General features: G+C 34.1%; 1 protein-coding gene across 1 annotated transcript in view; it reads right to left on the reverse strand.

Annotated features, from left to right (window-relative positions):
- The window catches only part of CD55 (CD55 molecule (Cromer blood group)), a 109,832-nt gene that overhangs the window by 78,330 nt on the left and 8,429 nt on the right, over positions 1-23,073 (reverse strand). Inside the window, exons 7-9 of the mRNA XM_065871223.1 lie at positions 21,803-21,991; positions 17,278-17,949; positions 13,577-13,740 (exon numbers count right to left, since the gene is read on the reverse strand). Coding sequence (XP_065727295.1) covers positions 13,577-13,740; positions 17,278-17,949; positions 21,803-21,991 — 1,025 coding nt within the window. The remainder of the gene's footprint in view (positions 1-13,576; positions 13,741-17,277; positions 17,950-21,802; positions 21,992-23,073) is intronic.

Below are 23,073 nucleotides of genomic sequence, written 5' to 3' on the forward strand. Positions count from 1 at the left end.
AACAGATTTTTATTCCCATGAAGTTTGTGACTAGACAAAGGAAAGTGGAAAATGGCCACCACAAACATTTACCTCTGTCCGCTCTTAGCTTTCTAGAAGTAGAAGCAGCAGGAATTTGGCCTATGCCTTCATTCTGACCTCCAAATACTGCTTTTACATGGTAGATGTCATTTGCCTCCAGACTCCCAGCTTCAGTGGAATCTGAGAAATACAGTTCTTAGTTTTCTGACCTGTTTTTAAAAATAACACTTTGAAAGAGGGTTAAGAGAGGAAATGTATGTTTCTAATATAGATTTAGGATCGGTTTCTTAAAATCCCTGCTGGAATTATAGATTGATGTGTGAAAAACTGACATCTTATAATTGTGTCTTCCAATTCATGAAAATGATATATCATTTGTTCAGACCTATAATTTCTCTCAGCAAAGTGTTATAGTGTTCTCTGTAGAGTTCTTTCATATGTTTTGTAAAATATATTTCTAAATATTTCATGTTTTGGATGCTAATGGAAATGGGTTATTTTTAAATTTTCTTTTTCTAATTGTTCATTACTTGTACATAAAATTATAATTGTTTGTATATTAACATTGTATCCTGTGACCTTACTAAATTCATTTATTACTTCTAGTATTTTCTATATACATAATCATGTCATTTGCCAATAAAGACAACTTTACTTCTACCTTTCCAATTCATTGACTTTCATTTCTTTTTCTTGCCTTATGGCACTGGTTAAAACCTCCAGTAAAATACTGAATAGAAGTAGTAGCATAGATATCCACTTTTTGTTCCTTTTCTTAGGTAGAAAACATTGAGTCTTTCACTGTTTAGTACAATGAAAGTTGTAAGTTTGTTAAAGATGCCCTTAATTAGATTAAGAAATTTCCCTTTTCTTCTTAGCTTGCTGAGAGATTTTATCATGAATTGGTGTTGCACTTTATCAAACCTCTCTTCTGCATCTATTGAAATGATCATATGTTTTTTTCTTTATTTTATTACTATGGTGAATTACACTGGTTGATTTTTGGATGCTAAATCAACCTCTTACTCCTGGGATAAACTCGATTTGATCATGATGCACCATATTCTTTTATATATTGTTGGGTTTGTTTTGCTAAAATTTTGTTAAGGATATTTGTGTCTATTTTCATGAGGGATATTGGTGCATAGTTCTCTTTTCTGATGTCTTTGGCCTCATAAAATGAGTTTGGGAGTATTCCCTTTTCCTCTATTTTCTGATGGAATTTGTGTAGAATTGGTATAATTTCTTCCTTAAATGTTAGAATTTACCAGTGAAGCCATCTGGGCATAGGATTTTCTTTTTGGAAAGATTTTAAATGAAAACCCAGTTTCCTGAATTAATATAGGGCTATTCAAGTTTTGTATTCTTATTGGGTCAGACTTTATAATTTGCATCTTTCAAGTAATTTGTACAGTTCATCCAATTTTTTGTTGAAGTTATTGGTATAAAGTTGAATTTATTGGTATTATTTTTCTTTTAATGACCAGGCTCTGTAGTGAGTGATGTATTCTATTACATTATGATACTGGTAATTTTTGTCTCCTTTTACTCTTTATCAGTCAAAATGGAATTTTATCAGTTATATTGATTTTTTTAAAGACCTAACTTTTGATTTCATTGTTTTTTTCTATTATTTTTCTGCTTTCTATCTCAAAGATTTTTGCACTTATATTTATCATCTCCTTTTTTTTTTGGACTTGATTTTCATGACCTTAACACTTTGGAAGTATACAGGCTAGCTATTTTGTAGAATGTCCCTCAAACTGTTTTTTTCTGATGCTTCCTTATAACTTGATCTAGAGTATATATTTTTAGCAGGAATACCACACCCAAATGACTCTGAGCTCTTCTCAAGGTGTTCTATCAGGATCAACTTCATGTTATTTGTCCCATTATTGGTAATGTTACTTTTGATCAGTTGATTAACGTAGTGTCAGTAAGGTTCAATCTAGGCATTTACCCACAACCACTGTACTGAAAGAATTTTGGACAAGGCCACCAATAGCCTCCATATTATAAACCTGAATATTCATCATCTTTCTTTCTTGGGTTCCCTGACACATGTTCTCCTATTGACGACTCCCAAGTATATCAAGCCTGGACACCTTCTCTGAGCTCCAGATTTGTATTTTTGACTATTTGTACATGTCCACTTTGATGTCTGAAAGGTATCTCAAACTTACCATGTCTAAAAACAAAAAACAAACTCCTGATCTTTCGTTTACAAAGTCTTCCCCTGCTCTGTAAGTGGTAACCTCTTCCTTCTTGTTGCTCAGGCTAAAAATCTTGGTGTCATCCTTGACTCCTTTCTTTTTAACTGCACACCTAATGCTTTAGCAAATCCTGCTAAACTTAACTTCAAAATATGCAACTTCAAAAGATGCATTCCCATCACTCATCTCTGGGTCCTTACCTCTCCACCCCAGAAACCCTCAGGATGCTTGGCTTGGAGACTTTGAGATTGTGAGCAACATCTGTCTTCTTTGTTGTTTACTGGAATCTTCTCTCTTCCTGGTTCTGCTTCTACCTCCCTCCCCACAGATTAGTCTATGATGAAAGCTAGGATTTCAGAGAGAAAACAAAAAACAAGGAAGAGAGCTGTCTTTAAGCTTCTTTAAGTTTTCTGCTTCCATTTTGTCATGAGGTTCCCATGGCAAGGAAGACCAAAATTTGGCTAGCTGCTTGGAATTGGGAGAGGAAAAACTACAGGGAAAATATTTTAACATTTTAGTAAATTAATTACCCTACCAGAGTAAAAGAACAATTGCTCTTTTTAAAGAATGTATAGGAGACTTGAGATGGAAGTAGTGACAAGGGGAAGCAAGGAAAACACCACCACCACCTCTCAACACTGAAGCATCTGAAGCCTGAAAATGAACCAGCCACCACTGGAATGGGCTGCAAAGGAAGAATCGACTTTAGGGAAGATGCTGTTTTTAATTTAGGCAAGGGGGTGGAGGGAACACTCAAGGTGGGCGAGTGGAAAATGAGGCATTTCCACTTTGGGCATTAACCAAAAAACAGTCTCAGGGTGTGATAAGACAAAAACTACTAATGTTCAAGTGTTCCAAGAAATTTGATAGTAATTGTGGGTTAACTATTATAAAATACAAATTTCTGTGGTGAGCAAGTATAATTTCTTACAACAAATAATTATCAGTCTCGAGAGTAAAGGCAATACAATCTTGGCAATTAAAGTATAATATTTAGGGGACTTCCCTGGTGATTAAGACTCCATGCTCCCAGTGTGGGGGGCCTAGTTTCAATCCCTGGTCAGGGAACCAGATCCCGAATGCTGCAACTAAGATCCTGCATGCCACAACTAAAGATCCCACGCACGGCAATGAAGATCCTGCGTGTTACAACTAAGACCCAGAACAGCCAAATAAATATATTTTTTAAAATAAAGTATAATATTATAGGAGAGCTTACCTTGAGAAAATATAAAACTATTCAACTTCATGATAACAGGATACAAATAATAAGTCCTACAAGAAAATCCCACTACCCCTAACATACCTGTTCCTATTATTATTTTCTTCAAGGTAACTGGTTGTTAGATATTTTTTCAGCTTTTACCCTTATCTAAGTAATAAGATACAAGGCTAACTCAATGTATTTTATTGTCAAAGTTCAATGTTTTCCAATATCTAAAATTCTTGCTACCATAAACTTGTGAACATTGATTCCAACTTTTAATGTAATCACAGCAGAATAAACTATTTGGAATTTATAATTTTACTTTTACATTAAACACATGACATACCATAGTCCTCTCTCCAAGCCTTTCCTACTTTGAGCTTGCTGCACTATTTTCAGTCCCCAATCCTGCCATGTGAATCTCATCTACTTGTCCTTTCTCAATTTTCATCCTGTCCTGAATGGCTCTCAGCCCACCACTCATCCACTTAGCAAAGACAACTTAGGCACTCCGTATATTCTGTACAAGTGTAACACTTATAACTCTACATTCTTTCTCTCAATAGGTGTTATCGTTTTAGTCTTATAAGCAACGTGTGGGTAGATACTGTGTGGTAGTCATTTGGTAGCTTCACCACCTAGCACTATAACCTGCACATAGTGGGCTCTCATGTGTTTTTTTTTGCGGTACGCGGGCCTCTCACTGTTGTGGCCTCTCGCGTTGTGGAGCACAGGCTCCGGACGCACAGGCTCAGCGACCATGGCTCACGGGCCCAGCCCCTCCGTGGCATGTGGGATCTTGCGGGACCGGGGCACGAACCCGTGTCCCCTGCATCGGCAGGCGGACTCTCAACCACTGCGCCACCAGGGAAGCCCATCATGTATTTTTATGAGTAACTGAATCAGTGTTATCCTTGCTACTACCCCAGGAAGCAGCAGATTGTCACAGAGTAAGCAGAGTAGGTCTTCCTATTTAACAAACGAATGAATTAATAGATAGATGTGAGCCTATTTGCAGAACTCTTAAGGAAGTTAAAAGAATTTCCTAAAATTAGAAACCACTAGGAAATTACCATTAATCTTGTTAGTTGTGATGATAGTGGTTAGGTAGGAAAAAAAAGTCTTTATTGTTAGAAATGCATATTTAAGTATTTATAGTGAAATGCCATGATGCTAATGGAATTTATTTTAAAATACTTTAACAACAAAGAAGATGAAGCAATATGACAAAATAAATATTGTTAAATTTTGTTATGTATATATTCTAGTCTATTCCAACACTTAACATGTAATTGACAAGATGACAAGAACATATTAAGAATCTGGAAATTGATGTGATTGCCAGTTAGGTAAATCAATAACAAGTGATACATAAAAGTAACTGAAAATGATTCACCCTAGGATAACCAAAGGGCGGCATTCTAAACTACTTATGAAAGGGACTCTCTTATTTATAAGTAAATTATTTACATTTAAGAAAATAAATGTCAAATACCACCTGAGACAAAAGTGTGATCAATTATTTCTATTTAGGGAAAACAAATTTTTCTTTACGTATCTTCTTGAACTTTTTTGGTATACATGTAAAATATAAATAAATATAAATTAAGCTTAATATTACAAAAGAATAAGATTTACAATTTGAATACGAACATCTCACTTTAGAAATACAGAATCTTTTCTTATATTAATATTATAATATCTCTGGAGACCTTTAAAGACATTAAGTCAATAAAGACACCTTGCACCCTTTCCCAGGGCTGGTTTTTTTTTTTTTTACATTATCTTAAGAACAAAATTATAGCTGATCTATCTGACAAATAAGGAGCTAATTCACTATCTGTACTTGTATGACAAAGGAAGAATTATTCCTTCATTCTGTATTCCTCCTTTGTCACCAAATAACCCAAGAAACTCAACACTCTTGGGTCATTGGCATGTTTTTCCTTTAAAAAATTTTGCCAACTGATTCAGACTCATTTAAATGGAATAAGAAAAGATGAAAATGCCTTTTAGCCAGGAAGGATTATTTTACAATGTTTCATCAGTCTTTGGCAATTTTTCTTAGAAGAGAGTGGTTTATTTGGTTTCAATATCCAATTAATGTTTTTAATTTGTTGTGTCCTTTGTAAGTAAAAATAACATTACATATTTGTTGAAAAAAATTTCACTTTTTTTCCTTTTCTTCTTGCTCACATTCTAAGTATCAACAAATCTCTCCACTTTCCCACACTTTTATGAAAGTAATCACTCTCAATCTTGTGAGTTCTTCTATTTTCAAGAGTCTTAAGAGTGCTGAGAATGTGATTCCAGGACAGATTCATTTTTCCTTGCTTCGTGGACATTCTTATGCATCTTAAAGACAAGATAACACGCAAAACGAAGAACACTACCACATATACTGTGTTCACTCCACCAGAAAGTTCTACAAAATTAGAAATATTCTGTGTACTCATGTGCACTTTCTTCTCAACTCTTCTTTGGCTCAGTTAGCCAATAGTTACTAGCATCATAAGCAAAACTGTCAATGTCGTACATATATGTCCTGAAAGTTAAAAAAAAGTTTAAATCAAAATAATTTTATTTACTGGTGATAAACATTATTTTTTTAGTTACTATGTGATAAACCATGAAAAAGAATTAGTTGGTTAATTTGGGGTGCAAAACAAATGCAAAATTCGTAAGTTATAGTATGGACAACCTCAACCAGCATAGTTTAGAGTTCGGTAGCTATAGCAATACCAACTAAAACGTGACACTTGAGTTTTTAGTTTCTTGAGATTAAGTGGCCAAGCTGGATTCAACTAAGATTCTTTCAGATTAAAAGTCAGTGAAAACCCTGGACCAGAAGAAAGTTTAATCAAAAGAAGACACCTAGAAGGTTTCACAGGTACATACATATTAAGTTAGTTTTGTGTGATAATGTTGCCTAACAACATAAAACAGATAAGATCTGTAAACTTGACTTAGAAAAGACATGTTAAAATAGATTTAATATTTCTTAAACACTGGAAACTAAAAGTCACCAAGCAAGACGGAGGAGCAAATACAATATGGGCCAATCATCTCATGATGCAAGTAGTCACAATGAAGGCATTCCTATTTGTAAGCCCTAATGTACCAACCTTTTGTTTTTTCCAGATATTTGTAGCATTGTGAGCATCTAATCATTTCAATAAACTGAGTATAAAGCACAGAATGAGATACTGAGTATACTGCTGAAGAGTGGAAGACTGAAGACACGTCATATTAATGAAAGATTCAATGTGTTAGTCACTCGTTCAACAAAGAAGAACAATTCTGTCAATAACAGAGGTTTAAGCCTCTATTGTCCTTTAATAGTCACAGATAGATATCAAGTTAATTGTGTTAATGGACATTTTCCAAGATACAGAAGTTGATTTTATTGAACCATATACCTATTGTAAATTAATAGAAGGTCTTACTTTCGTAGCATCACCAGTCACAAATTATGAAACTTAAGTGCTTTGTTGTTCTCATGTGTGTAGTAAGAGCTGAATAGTAGAGAAGGAAAATACTGATTGAATTATAAAAGTTTAAGTTCACTCAAAAAGCAGTATCAGCATTTGCTTACAATCACATTCTTTTCAAAAACTAAAATTTATCATATATATCCAACACTTCTAAAAGATGTAAATAAATCCTTTGATAGGCAAACACAACACCAGGTGAAGGTACATTACACCATCACATGCATTACCTCTTTCTCCTGTCTCATTAAGATCAAATTTTAATTAAATCAGTATGAAATTGAGAGAATAACCAGGAATGTATAAAGTTAGCTCTTACCCTCAACATCTTATACTTCCAAAATAAGGCAAGTGGAGTGTTTTTAAGTGCACATTAAAAAAGGCAAATTCTCTCTTAGAGGTTTGCATGAATTTCCTCTGATTCAGAAATAGAAGAATTAGGTTTACTGCAAAATCCCAATAAAATATAAAACAAATATTCCTTCCTTCTACATTTCAGCACTTTTCATTCTATTAAAAATATGATGGTCTATTATTTTACCAAAGTATCTAAAAAAGTAATGATAGCCAAGAGACAGCCAAGAGGGAGACAACTCATCACATTCCACCCCCCTCATCTACCAAGCCCCAGAGCAATGGTTTTAGAAGTAAATTAATAATGCTCCAATTCAAAAGGAGAACTGGACCAAATGTAAGGAAGTAGAGAAGATTGGTGGTTTATTCTTTCTTCCAGAGCAGTTTTGCTGAGACTTCTGTACCAACTTAATACCTCACATCATCCAAAGAATTGAAATAGGCAATTTAGTAACAGCATTAAAATATAGTTGTTCTTAATTAAGTAATGAAAAAATAGGTATTAGGGCACTTCAGAAAGAATTCAAGTTTATATGAACTCCACAATTAGTTTTCTGAACAACAAAATCTACAAAACAGAAGACAGTCAATTTAAATAATACTCTGTCTACAGGATACATCAGAGCCAACCATGACTTTATACTTAACACATGTAAATTCAATGCAGGTCAGATGTTTCAAATACTGATCTTTTTTTCTGTGTGTTGTTGTTTTATCACCTGAGTGCTTACCATGTGACAAGTAAGGTTCTAACCTCTTTACAGATGGCAATTTATTTGATCCCATGAAATAGATACTACAATCCCATGAAGTAGGTACTACATTTCCCCCATTTTTACAAACAAGAAAATTGAGGCATAGAGAGGTTAAGCTGCTCACAGCCACATGGCATTTAAATAGTAGACCCGGAATTGGAACCAAGCAGTCAGGTTCCAGAGCCTGCCCTCTTAACCACTGGGCTGATTTTGGCTAGACTGGCATCTGTTAATAAATGCAATTTATTAATAGGCCTAGTCACAGGCAATTTAACAATACGTTAGAGTTTCTCTTTCTAAATTTTTTTGCTTCTGTACACACACAGATACTCTCATAAATTGTACTGAGTAGAGAAAAAGGTAAGTTGATTAATAGATTGCAATGAGACTTCGGCTTTCAAATCACTTAATGTCCTCGTATATACTGAGAAATCTAAAAATGTTTTAAGACACAGAGTCTGTTCATCCAGGATAGTAATCATAGACAAAAGGAATAAAGAGACAGCATATCAAAAAATGCAATTAAGCTAAGAAAGTTATCTACTGGCATAGTGTCAAGTTTTACTGGAAAGAAGCTAAGAAAAATTTTAAAAAATCATCAGAATTTCTGTTCACCCTGATTTTCCACTGCCCCAGAAAATTTTAACTAGAATTATGGTACCAATTATTAGAGTACCAGCAACACATCCTTGAGGGGGAAAGAATTTGATAAGACAGTTAATATAGAAACATGAACAATGATATATACAGTAGTTCACAGTAACAAACATTAATTATGAGGCAAGTTAAAAAATAGGAGACATGAATTATATTTTGCTTGCTTGCTTATGTCACAACTCTGACAGTAAATGCTGCATGTTATTTATCCTGTTTTCTTTCAAGGAAAGATGAAATATTTAGAATGAATTATCACAATGCTCAAATAAAATTTGACAGGTTTGAGAGGATTCTAAAGTGTTTCAACCCCACCATGCTTAATTTTAAATGATTTGATCACTGATTTAAATATGATGACTGTATTATATAATTTCAGCACTAGAAGGCATCTTAGAGTTCACGCTCATTTTGTAGATAATTAAATTGAGTCTCAGAAAGGTGACGCGTCTATATGTGGATAATGGGAAGGCCATTTACTTAGTTCATAAAGGTAACAGAGATGTAGGTATTTTCCCATCATAGGAAAGGTATCGTCATCTCAGCACCGAGAGTAAAACATACCTTGCCTATAGAAACGCTTTTCAGTGTTTAGTCTGTTGCAGATAAAATTTCTTTTAGGAAAACTAATATTTACTTTCAAGATTCAATGCACTATTTTGAGTTGAGCAACAGAAAATAATTGGTTAAATAAGTTGAATAACAGCAAAAAACTTTTATACCTTGACTTTTACACATAAACTTTCTTCTTAAAACCACCCATTGCCCTTCCCCCTCACCACTTTGGGTCTCCCTTTACCTCCCCACTCCACCCTCCAAATCCTTGAACTCTACTCTTTTGATCTGTACTACAAAGAAAATTATAGATGACACTAGAAAAGTAACTGAAGGTAATATGACTAACAAGTGTATCTGGTTCCAAATCAGCAAAATACTACAGATGTTGCACGACTGAACAGCCATGTCGATACATAATTTTAAAAATAGCTGTTTCCACCACAGGTTTTATACTATTTTACCCAATCAATTTCTTTAATTGATCCCTTAGCACCATAGCATTAGTTTGAAAAGACTGTACTCATAAAATAAATCATGGCTCCTCAAAAATGTGGGATTTCTTTTCCTTTCACCACTTCCCATTAATCCTACCATTTTCAAATGATGCAGAAAGATCCCATTTTCAGTTTGAATGATAAATGAAAATAGAAAATTTTAAAGCAATCCAGAATGTCTGGATGACATAACTTAGGAATATTCTTAGAACACTGATCAGCACATATAAGTGATTCAGGAAGAAAGTGTGTGGAGGTTGATGTTTTAACAGAAAACCAGTGCAAAATACAGAAATTGAGAAATATAATTCTAAATAAATGATTCCTCAATAATTAATAATTAATGAGAGTATTATTTTGCAAATTAGAAACAAAGGAAACTTTAAAGTATAAAGGCAATGATCTTAATATTCACCCAAAGGGGAATCAGTGTTAATTTAAGATTGACACAACTTGAGCTACATGAAACTATAAAATTATAAATGAAACTATGATTACAATTCCAATGTTCTTAATTATTCATTGAAGAGATCATAGGTAGGAAATCTACATAATTTTAGAAAATGTAAAAGGAGTAGTTTAGTAATGTTCCCCATTATGTAGAATTATATTTACCTAGTACTTAAAACACTGCAAGGCAATTTGTCACCTATTATCTCGTTATCTCCAATAATTGGCATTGTACTTGTAAATAGTAAAGAGTGTTCAGTAAATATTTATTAAATTGCATTACATGATATTCTTTTCACAGATGAGAACACTGAGACTGCAAATGAATAAGACACACAGTTTATCACCAGAGAAAAACTATTTCTAACCCCTGGTTCAGGGCATGATTTTAACTGTTCACAATATTCTCAATAAAAATACCTGAGATTACTCAAACAAAATTTGTATTAGATGGGTATTACATTAATATATAGAGTATCACCTCCATTCCCAAACAACCCAAGTCAGAACCTAACTACAAGATCTGGTATTATCAAATGAGGCTTGTCTCCTTTTCTGAAGAAATGTGGATTCATCCAGTCATTTCGAAAGGTCTCACTTATACATCTCATAAAGTGGAAATGCAGTCTATATACTATGAAAAACTAAGAAAGCTATGAATAGGCTTTGCTCTTCCTTATAATCCTATTTAACATAAATATATAAGTCAATAAGTATGTGATATTTAAAAGAAAAAGTATTTTAGATATTTCACTGAGCATTCTCTAATTCTTTCTTTAATATTCCTCCAATTGACCTATTAATTCCCACAAGGGATTTATGAATGTCACAATATAGAATTTCAGCAATGGAGGGAAAAAAAGCAATACTTGTAAAGAATCAGGACTATCTTAATTGTCAAATTTGAGCTCTGCAGCTCTAGGAGAAGAATTTTTCTATCCTTTCAAGTATTAGTGCTGAAGAAGCTAGTCATCTGCGTCTATTTAAGAGCCTAATAGCTGTGTGACCTTGAGCAAGTTAAGAATCTTGCAAAGCCACAGTTCTCTCGGCTAAAAAGTGGAACATAGCTACATTATAGGATTGTCGTGAGAAGTAAATGAAATAATACATAGGCATATTTCAGTACAGTCCTCGTCACACACCAAACACAAATATTGCTCTAATAAAGGACTGTTCTTATTCTTTGGTGTGGCCAGAGAGAATGATAAAATTATCAGAAATCCATCTTAGGAAAATAGTGATAAAATAAAAATGAATTCTTAAAGCTAGGATTTATTCAATTTTTAGCACTATGCTAGTAGTTTTCACATCCGTTATCTCATTAAGCTTCCAAGACTTTAAATAGGAATCATTATCACCATCTCATAAATGAGAAAATTGGGAGTCAGAGAGATTAAGTAAATCACTTGGGTTGAATTATTACTAAATGGAAAAAAAAAATCCAAAAGAGGATTGAAACCAAGGTCTGACTGACTCCAAAGCACAAGTCTTCCTTCTATATGACACTGTTGACAAAAACAAAAACAAAAACCCCACAAATATATAGAGCATGTATTCTCAATGGGGTTGGTATCATCCCTAGAGGGGAAAAAAAAAATCTCACTTTTTTATGTATAAAGTACAAATGTGCATACAGTACATAAATAGATTTATATTACATCTGTAGTATTACTATTTCATAGGAATGATTAAGAAAAAATGTCTTAAAAGCTCCTTGAGGGGGAAAGGGTAATAATGAAAAAAAATTTTTTTGAAAAACACTGATACAGAGCCAGCAGAGAATAGCTTTAAAAATCAAAATGCAGGCTTCACTTACATAGCAGATTAGAAAGTTCTGGGAATAGTCGTCAGTCTCTACTTCTTAGCAGAATTAAATAGGAAAAATATTAAATACTTGCAAAGTTCTAATATCATTTGTATCATTCATGTGCACTGCAGTGTAATCAATAAAAGCAATTTCCTTGCTATAGAGTTTATCTTTAAAATGAGAAAAGCGACCTCATTCACAGAATACATTTAAGAAGTAAAAATATCAATAATTTTCAGGTTTATGTTTTACAAGTATAGGATTCTAAAGAAAACTATTGTCATATGTCTGATAGAAGAGGGAAGGAGTTCCTCTTTATTTTTGAGCACATGTTGGAATTAAAACTAACCCTAAGGGAAGGTTTCTGGGAAAATACACAGTATACACTTAAAGAATTTCAGAGAAAATAATAAGCACCTCAAACCTTCATTGAATGCCACTGAGCTGTAAGAAAAAGCTCACCTATTAAATTTTTAAGCTCATCTATTAAAAATGTCATCAAATCATTAAATCATGAGATTTTCATTTAGAATACATTTATTTTTATTTAAAATATAGAATGAACAAAGTGAATTCTAACTGTTGGAATCTTTCAACATAAATCTTTTAGCTTAAAAGAGGTTCATTTAAAATATAAAAACTATAATAAATAACAATGAAAATAATAAAACAAGTACCTGCTTTCAGTTTTATAGTCCCTTGGCTAATTCATGCATGCATAAGATAGGAGACTTCAGCTTATTAACACATAAATCAAAAAATTCATTTTTTAATGTTTTCCATTAGACATTACTTATCAATATATGCCTATTTAGCTGTATTGCTTCTTAACAAACATTTATTTTACCATCTTCTTTAGGAGTTTATTAATCTTCTTGTTAATGCATAACATCAAATAATTTATTTACGAACAAGAAAAGGACTAGACCAAATGCTAGAAGAAACTGCAACACAGGTATGTTTTTGGCCTCATGCCTATAGAAACAGAATACTTTTGTTTTTTTTTGCGGTACGCGGGCCTCTCACTGTTGTGGCCTCTCCCGTCGCGGAGCACAGGCTCCGGACGCGCAGGCTCAGCGGCCATGGCTCACGGGCCCAGCCGCTCCGCGGCACGTGGGATCCTCCCGGACCGGGGCACGAACCCGTGTTTCCCGCATCTGCAGGCGGACTCTCAACCACTGAGCCACCAGGGAAGCCCGAAACAGAATACTTTTTAAAGATAACTTTAAACCATTGACAGGGAAGGGAAAATGAAGAGGATATAACCAAAGGTAAGACTCTTCGTTTTACTTGGGATAAGACAGACATCCAGAAATGGTCAAGGAGTAGTTTATGATTAATTATAAAATACTTGAGGATAGAAACTGTATTGATAACTCTCTCCTCTTGTGGTTCTTTAGCCACTAGAAGGAGATGTATTGAGACAACAGGCACACAATAATACTTGATCAATTGGCCAAATGATTTGAAGTTGTCCTAAAATTACCTTGGAACAAGAACATGGTGGGGAATACTTAGGAACCTACCAAGCACCTGATGGTAGTACAAAACACATCGATAAAATGCATTTACCTGTTTTCTCTTTGGCATCCATAAACACTGTATTTTAATAGTATTCCTAAGACACTTAAAAGACAATATAATTTTCCAGGAACATAGATTACACATCCGAAAGCGAGGACAAATTCTGTTAACTGCCAGAGAGCCACACTTACCCGATGCAATAATGCTAGCAACTAAAGAAAAAAAAAAGAAAAGAATTACAAAACTAAAAATATTTTAAAGTCATTGATTTGCTAGCAATTTAACAAATATATAAATTTATCAACAACAGTACGTGAAAGTTCAAAAGTAACTCAGATTTTCATAACTAAAAGAAATAATTGTAAATAAATTGATGAAAACAATTATACAGTATTAACTTAATCAAGTAACATATATAGCAGTGCTATCTCTATTAAACAGAGTCAACACTATAAACATAAAATACGATAATGAGTTATTGAATACTGAAACAAACACCATGTAAATTTGGTTGTATGACTTGATGGCAAGTCAAGGTTATTGTAAGGATTAATACTAACAAATGGAAGGTGCATGGTACATGACACTATGGAACACACTCAGTAAGTAGTAGCTACTATTATTTTTTCAATAAGAGCAAAAATAGTAAATAATATTTAAAGGGTAAATTAATTATATATGAGAGAAATTTGATCCCAAATATTTGTTTGCATTTTTATCATAATAATTGACTCAGGTTTAGGTTAAATTTGTTAAATTATCTTGTATTCTTGCAGAAAAAAATATTTCAACAAATTTAGCTCTATAACAAATTTATATAAGGTGGAACTTGTTTCTCTTTGCCTTGCCCTATTAAAAATTGGATGTATTCAACTTAAAACTTTTAGGCCCAGAGATGCCATAAAATTTTAAGAAGTCAGTAACCACATATGTGTTAAAATTAATGAACTGAATCTAAATATATCAATATAAGCCACAAAAGCAAGGTTGAGCACAAAAAGTCAAGTTAGGTAATGAAATATATGGCATACTGTTTAAATTATAAAAAATATACAAAACAATAATATGTACTACTTATGGTGACGTACATGTAGCATAAGAACAAAAACAGAGAGGAAGCTTGCACAATGAGGTATTACCTCACACCAGTCAGAATGGCCATCATCAAAAATTCTACAAACGATAAATGCTGGAGAGGGTGTGGAGAAAAGGGAACCCTTCTACACTGTTGGTGGGAATGTAAATTGGTACAGCCACTATGGAGAACAGTATGGAGGTTCCTTAAAAAACTAAAACAGAGTTACCATATGATCCAGCAATTCTGGGTATAGATCCAGAAAAGATGAAAACTCTAATGCGAAAAGATACATGCACCCCAGTGTTCACTGCAGCACTATTTGCAGCCAAGACATGCAAGCAACCTAAATGTCCATCAAAAGATGGATGGATAAAGAAGATGTGGTGCATATATATAATGGAATATTACTCAGCCATAAAAAAGAATGAAATAATGCCATTTGCAGCAATACGGATGGACCTAGAGATTGTCATACTGAGTGAAGTAAATCAGACAGAGAAAGAGAACTATTGCGTGATACCACTTGTATGTGGAATCTAAAAAAATGATACAAATGAACTTATTTACAAAACAGAAACAAACTCACAGACTTAGAACATAAAATTTATGGTTACCGAAGGGGAAAGTTTGGGGGGAGGGATAAATTAGGAAATTGGGATTAACATATACACACTACTGTATGTAAAATAGATAATCAACAAGGACCTACTGTATAGCACAGGGAACTCTACTCAGTACTCTATAATAACCTATATGGGAAAAGAGTCTGAAAAAGAATAGATTTATGTATATATATAACTGAATCACTTTGCTGTACACCTGAAACTAACACAACACTGTAAATCAACTATACTCCAATATAAAATAAATTTTTTTAAAAACCAATAATATATACTACTTATGGTGACATACATGTAGCATAAGAATAAAAACACAGAGAGGAAGCTTGCAGTGATTGCCTTAGAGCAAGAGAAATGGGAGCAGGGAAATGTGCAAGGAAACTTTAACAGTAAGATCTGTAATGTTTAAGTTCCTAAAAATATTCAGGTAATGGCAAAATAGGCCTCAAGATAACCATTATTAAATGTATGAAATCATTATGAAAGTATGGTCATAATGTATAAAACACTATTCTAAAAAACACAACTATCTGATGCCACTGAAGAGTGATCAAAAGCGGGCAGGTTCTGTGACAAACCATAATGGAAAAGAATATGAGAAAACATACATATGTATATATATATATATATATATATATATATATATAAAACTGAGTCACTTTGCTGTACAGAAGAAATTAACACAACATTGTATATCAACTATACTTCAATAAAATTTTTTTTAAGAAGGCAGGAATTGAAGTTCCCCTTTTAAAAAGGGGAACTAAATGGAGTGAGAGTTTGTGTATTTGTGGGTATTTGGCCTTTTACCTAAAGGAATAAAGAAACATACAAAGGAAATTTCAACAATAATACCTGTAATGTTTTAAGTTCTTAAAGATTCTGGGTAATGGCCAAATGAACTTGATCATGGCAATTACGAAATCTGGACAAAATATTTTAAAAACAACAACAACAATGATTTGAAGGCATGGAAGAGCAAACTAACTCAGACAGAAACTAATCAAAGCTGAAGAGCTCAGGCAGGCATTAAGCTGCAGGGAGTGAGATTTGCATGGATGCTGCAGGGGGAAATCCCTAGGCCACTTGGTGCAGGGAGCAGAAAACCACAGTCTCACTGGTTGGAGAAGTCAGAGAATAGAGTTCAGAATCAACAGGGCATCTGGAAAGTAAGGGGCTGCTGATGCTCTATTTCTTGAAATATGTGGTGGTTATACCAATATTTGCTTTAGAAAAGTTATTAAGCCTTATATGTATATTTCACACAGTTTTCTGTGTGTTGACGTCAATGAAAAATGAAAATAATTTTTAAAATTATCTCTTGGCTCAGTCCTATTGAGATTTTCCAAAAAACTAAACAAACAAAAAACACATATCTCTATTAGAGAACAAGAATGTCTATTAATATAGCTATACATTAAGCAAGTTGTAAAACAAGAAGACATCTGGGTGCTCTGAAACAGCATTAATTAGTAAGAGGGGTTTCATTCACTCAACAGGTTTTTCTGAAATCTACAGCATATTTTACTCTGCTTTCATAAAAACTGTCATTTAAAGAGTTAATATGAACTATTTCAAAGAACTCTGTTTTTAATTACTTAGAAGATACTATTAAGGTGCTTTACCAAATTAGCAACTCTAGGGAATCTGGAGAGTTCCATTAGCATGCTTGAAGGATGGGTCTCTGTCAATGAATCAGACCCAAAAATAAACCTTAAGGATTATACATATTTGAATCTTTGAGGGGTAGTGAGGAATTCAGTGACTCCCTAAAGCTAACATCAAAAACAGAATTTCTTCACTGACCTTAATTTAGCATTGCTTTTATGGAGCCACAACATTTTTCTATATTACTGCAAAATGTTTCTTTCTTAAAGGTGTGCCCTAGCACAATCCAAGTCTGCCTCTGAAGAAAGTCAGAACATCAGTATGAAGAAACTCTGCTACAATAAACCAGAGACTATTTAATTTTATAATCCCAATCAATTTGAAATTTCCACCATAGCACATAAAATACATACTTGGAAACCTGAACAGAGTAGTCAACTGACCTGAAGCAGAGCTTCCTCCTCCTTTAGGTGTGCTTGTTGCATGAAAACGTGTGGCTGCCCCGTGAACAGCTGGACTCCTTGTTGCTGTAACATGAGCAGAGGTCAATCTTTGTGTTGCATGGAGACTCTTGATCACTGGGGTATGTACAGCAGTGGACTTTTGTGTTGCTCTAAGATTCTGTGTAAGTGAAGATTTTGCCGTGGTGAATCTTTGGGTTGTTGGTGTGGCCTGTGATGCAGAAGCATTTGCCATGATGGGATTCTGAGCTGCTGTAGAGACAGTGTTTGATATGGGGGAATTTTGGGCTGTTGTGGCTGAATCATTTGCTGTGGAAGGTTTCTGAGAAGCTGATGAGACTTCTGTAGCTGGAACATTTACAGTGGTGGGTCTCTGAGAAACTAGTGGGAACTTTGTAGCTGAGGAATTTATTTTGATGAGTTTCTGAGGAGGTGGTGGGGCTTCTGTAGCTGAAACTTTTACAGTGGTGGGTTTCTGAGGAGTTGGTGGGGTTTCTGTAGCTGATACTTTTACAGTCGTGGGTTTCTGAGGAGTTGGTGGGGCTTCTATAGCTGAAACCATTACAGTCATGGGTTTCTGAGGAGTTGGTGGGGCTTCTGTACCTGAAACATTTACAGTGGTGGATTTCTGAAGAGTTGGTGGGACCTTTGTAGCTGGAGCATTCACTGTGGTGGATTTCTGAGGAAATGATGGGGCTTTGGTAGCTGGAACATGTACTCTGGTGGGTTTCTGAACTGCTGGTGTGACTTTGTAAATTTGAAAGGTTTCTGTGGAGGAAAAATGTTATTTAAAAAATTAGCTAAATAATGCTGTCCAAGTTAAAATTTAGGAACCAATTGTTTGCTCTATGACTCTTCTCTTTCCTCACAAACAACTAAATATGACTTTTAGGAAACCAAGTATTCTCATGTATTTCCCAAAGAACTAAAATGTTATATTGTCTTTGCTTTGAAATAAATTATACCTTTAGGCAACTAAAGTGAATTTACACCCAAGTAGTGTTGAGGTTCTTAAAACTGTTTTCTATGTGAAAAAGGAAACCAAAGTCAGAGTTGGCAGTGATCTCATTCAGTGACACACCCCAAATAAAGATAGTTTTTCTCATAAATTGTCTTCTTTACCTCATGCCAAGACCAAAGAACAGCAGGATGCAACCTTGAACCAACAAAGATAATCACAACATAGTTACTTTTTCCAAAGCTCTCAGGACATGTTAGTGACCTTGGGAACTTGTTTTGTTTCACTTCTTTTTTAAAGCAATAAATTCAATTAGAGTAAAATAACTCCCTTTTTCTCCTCTTGTGTTGGTTACCAACTTTACATAGGTTAGTTTAGTTCCTCTTTGGATTTTAGGTGAGATAATAAATATCTCAAGTGCAAATTATGTGAAGGTCCTATTCTGAGAGTCACAAATCTAACATTAAAATTTTAGGCCTTCAATGCCTGTTTGATTTTGGGTTGCTTATGCAGTCTCCATCATAAGGCAGTACTGAGCAGTGCCTAAGCCTGTTTGACCACATACTAGAGACTGTTGTCAACTTCTCTAAGCTTCTTTTCTCATTTGTAAAATGAGAATTGAAAACAATGTCTCTTAGTGCTTTTATCATTGCTTTAAGTTGCCAAAGTTTTGCAATGAGGTGCCTGGAAGTGGTTTTGGTTTTATTCTGCTTAGAGTCTTGAGAGCTTTTGGAATCTGTTGGTTGATGTATTTCATCAGTTTGGGAAAATTCTCAGTCATTATCTCTTAGAGTATTTCTTCTGCTTCCCTCGCTCTCTCTCTCTCTCCCCTCTTTTTTATCATATGCTAGAAGAGTTTAACATGTCTCAAATGTCTCTTAAATTTGATCTATATTTTACATTCATTTTTCTCTTTGTTCTTCAGTTTTAATTAACCTTTCTTCCAGTTCCCAATACTGTCTCCTGCTACATCCAAATCACTGTTAAACCTATCTATTGTGCTCTTAACTTTAGATATTATATTTTCCCATTGCAGAATGTTTATTTTACACCATTTTTATAGATTCCAATTCTCTGTTGAAGTTCTCTATTTATCTTTTCCGTTAGTATCTTAAATATATTAAACACTTATTTTAAAGTCCTTGTCTGCTGACTCAATTATCCAGATCTTTTTAATTTGATTTTCATTTCTCCTAATTTGGTTATAATTTCTTGCTTCTTTCTATATCTAATTTTTTTTATTATATGCCATACAATTCAGATGATATGATCCACCAAAGGGAGGGTCTCCTTTTCTGATAGGCAGATTGGTTTGAAGTGATCACATCCTCAGCCTATGAGGGACTCAGCCTATGAGGGACTGATTTTGTAAGACTCAGTCTACTTCTGCTCTTGTCTCTGCTCCTTGGAAGTGGACCTTCTGGGTTTTTGATTTGACAGACTGGTGGAACTTTGTTTCCTCAGCCCTGAGAGACTGCAGGAGAGCCAGGTCTGTCCTTCAGCAGTGTTCCAGTCCAGCAACATAGCCTCCTTCCCCACACAGCTTCAAAATGAGCTTAAATGTCGTAAGGAGGACACTGGCTCTATGCTTGATACAAGCCTCTTCCTGTGATGAGTTTGTTGTCCAAATACCATAAGGTTCAGGGAGATCTCATTTTGTACTTTGGAAGCTTGAGGTCTAGCTCCCCAGTCTCACCTGTACTCCCAGAAATCAGCAAATGGCTCTTGGGAAAAACTGGGTCAGCATTTGAGGACTTCCAGTTTCCAGTTCATTATCCTAGCTCACCGCAACTATTGAAAGCTTTGCTAGAATCTCTCTTTCCTGGCAATGGTCTTTTATGTGTGTCAGGATGGATCCTCAGCCCAGATGGGCCTCAGAATGGTTTGTCTTCACTCCCTACCCCCAGGAATTTTAGTTCATTCAGCTCTAGTTGTTCCCCTGAGGGAACAACCTATGCTTTTAAAATATGATTAAAAAAAAAAAATCTACCCAGGTTTTGCAGTCATTGTCATGGGAGCACTGGCCTGCCATGACTTCCTTGGGCATTGCCATAGAGTTGTAAGCTCTAAATAACTGATGATTTAATAAAACAGGGGAAAGTAAATATGAAGTGGATCAAATGGCTAAATTTTAAAATATCAAAATTTACTCACAATTAAATGAATTCAACGATTAAGTAAAATTTTCACCACTTATACTATCACATCTCCATATCTTAATAACCATTTTCATTAATGGTGCAGAGAACAAAAATACAATATTGGTGGGACAGTAAATTGGTACAGATTCTTTGGAAGCAATATTGTTAATGTTTCAAAAGTTTAGATGCATATACCTTTGACACAGTAATTATACTGCAAGGAATTTATTGTAAAAAATGTATTTGCACGCATGTACAATGAACAGATATACAATAACACTTACTGTAGCACCTTTTGTAAAATAATTTCTTAAAAAACTAGAACAAAAATTAAATTCCCTTCAATAGGAGACTGGTTAAATAAATAATATATCCATACAATGAATATGATTTAAAAAAAGAAATATGTGTATGTATATTTATTTTCTAGAATAAAACACAAAAATTTGTAAACAGTGGCTACTTCTGAGAGTAAGATTGGAGGAGACTTTTACTTCTCATTTTATACAATCATTGACATGGTTTTAATATTACTTCACTATATTTATGTATACCACTTATATGAAAAAACTATTATTAACAAGCAATAGTATTTAAAAATTCATGCTAATAGAATTCAAGTATAATTATAAAAGTAGTATTTGCTTGAATGATATTGGCATTCAAATATGACACTGCTTAAATAAATGCCACCTCCTGGTCCTGTGCAATGTTATAATCCAGCTTCATTGATCTTCTAAGTATCTCTTCAAAAATATACTTAAAAAGCAGTTCTAAAGATTCTGAGAGTACAGCCTAAGTATCAAAAAGCACTGAGGGAAGAAGAGGTCTAGAAAGATGAAGAAGAGAGCATTCTCAATAAGAGAGAAATTCTGGAGGCAGAAAACAAATATAATATAATTCAATGAAGTCAACAGGTAGGCAAGAGTTTCTCTTCATTGTCACAACATATATAATCATTATCTAGATCCCTTAGTTCAATCTAAGATTCTCTCCCAATTAAATAAAATAAACCACTTTATACACTCTTTGTATAAACAAAGAGATATCTATATTGACTTACTGAAAGTAACATGGTAAGAAACAGCAAATTTAAGCTAATTCACTAAAAACATGAGACATATCATGTGTATGTGTACGTGTATGTGTGTGTGTATTCATAAAGGTCATGTGTGTATTTATTTATTTATATGTTACCATATGTTCTCCACATCAGTGGTTCGTCCTTTTTGGAAGTCATAAACCCCTTGTAGATTCTGATGAAAAACTGTATCACCCAGAAAGATGCAAATACGCATATGTATAACATTTTACATTCATTTCTCAGGGATTTCATAGATTCTCAGATGCCCATATATAGACCTAAAGGCAAGAATAAATCAGAAATATAACTCTGCAAACTGATTACCTTTGCATTCAGGTGGGGGGCCACTCCACTCTCCTTGATCATCTCTTACAGTACAATTGATAGAGCTCTCTCCATGCAGGGCGAAGCCTTTCATACATTTATATGTTACAAATTGTCTATATGCGTAACTGTTTTGTTTCTTTTCAATCATTCCATGGTCAATTTCTGGTGGTTCTGGACATAAAATTTCTTTAAAAAAATTCCAACATATTTTAAATTAATTAAACTGGCAAAGTATTTTTATAAATAAGTAAGACTAAAATTTGTTAAAGATTTTATTTACAGAAAAAAACTTATTCTTCTAAATTAAGCATTTCATCTCAGAAGTGAGATGAAGCAGGGCAGAAATTTCCATTTAGGGAGTAAATGGACTTGAGTTTAAACCTAAGATGTACCCTTCTTCTTAGAGCAGAGAAGAGGGCTCTGCTTTTCATTCCAAGGAGAAAACATGCCAAATGAAAGGAGTTGGGAATGTTAAGTGGCAAGTTTGGGAAACAGGAATTTTGGATAGAGCAAAATATTTTAAATGTCAGGATTAGACTTTGACTTTCAGGGTAAAAATTTTTTAAGCATGTGTTAACTCTTGGCCTTTTATTTAAAGTAAATCTTACTGAGCAGCTGAATTTGTAAGACAAATACAAGCAGAGTATTGCTTGTTATATTATAAAAAGAAGCCTCTCCCTCCCAGTTGCCCTGATAAAAAATTCAATGGTTCCACATTCTCTGGAGCCATTAAGTTGTTTTTCTTTCTTTCTTTCTCTCTCTCTTTTTTTTTTTTTTAAGCAGGAAAGCAATGTGATCACATGTGAACATCAAATTATATTACACAAATACTCTTAAGTACCCAGAGAATACTAGTAATTTATGAATTACTTTTAGGCCATTGATCAAAGCAAGGAACAAGAACAAGTTAATCTGATTTACACTGGGCTGGGTGGGCGATGACAACACATATTACCATCAGTTCAGTTCCAACATTTTCTGAGCACCTAATACATACCAGGCATTGTTCTATAAATAGAAGCAAAAAACCGAATAAGATACAGTTCCTCTGTCTTAAAATACAGTGGAAAAAGACATTCAAAGAGATCATTTCAATACAAAATGGTGAGGATTATCACAAAAGCATGCACAGTGGTGTGCAAAGAGAGAAGAGGGACAGTTAACCAGCCTGGGAGGTCAGGGAAAGCTTCTAGGAGAACTACAAGAGCAGACCCTTAAGAGAAAAAAAAAAAAACTAAGCAAAAAAGGGGCTGAAGGGCATTCCAGGA

The sequence above is a fragment of the Phocoena phocoena genome, chromosome 1 (genome assembly GCF_963924675.1).
Source record: "Phocoena phocoena chromosome 1, mPhoPho1.1, whole genome shotgun sequence".
NCBI lineage: Eukaryota > Metazoa > Chordata > Mammalia > Artiodactyla > Phocoenidae > Phocoena > Phocoena phocoena.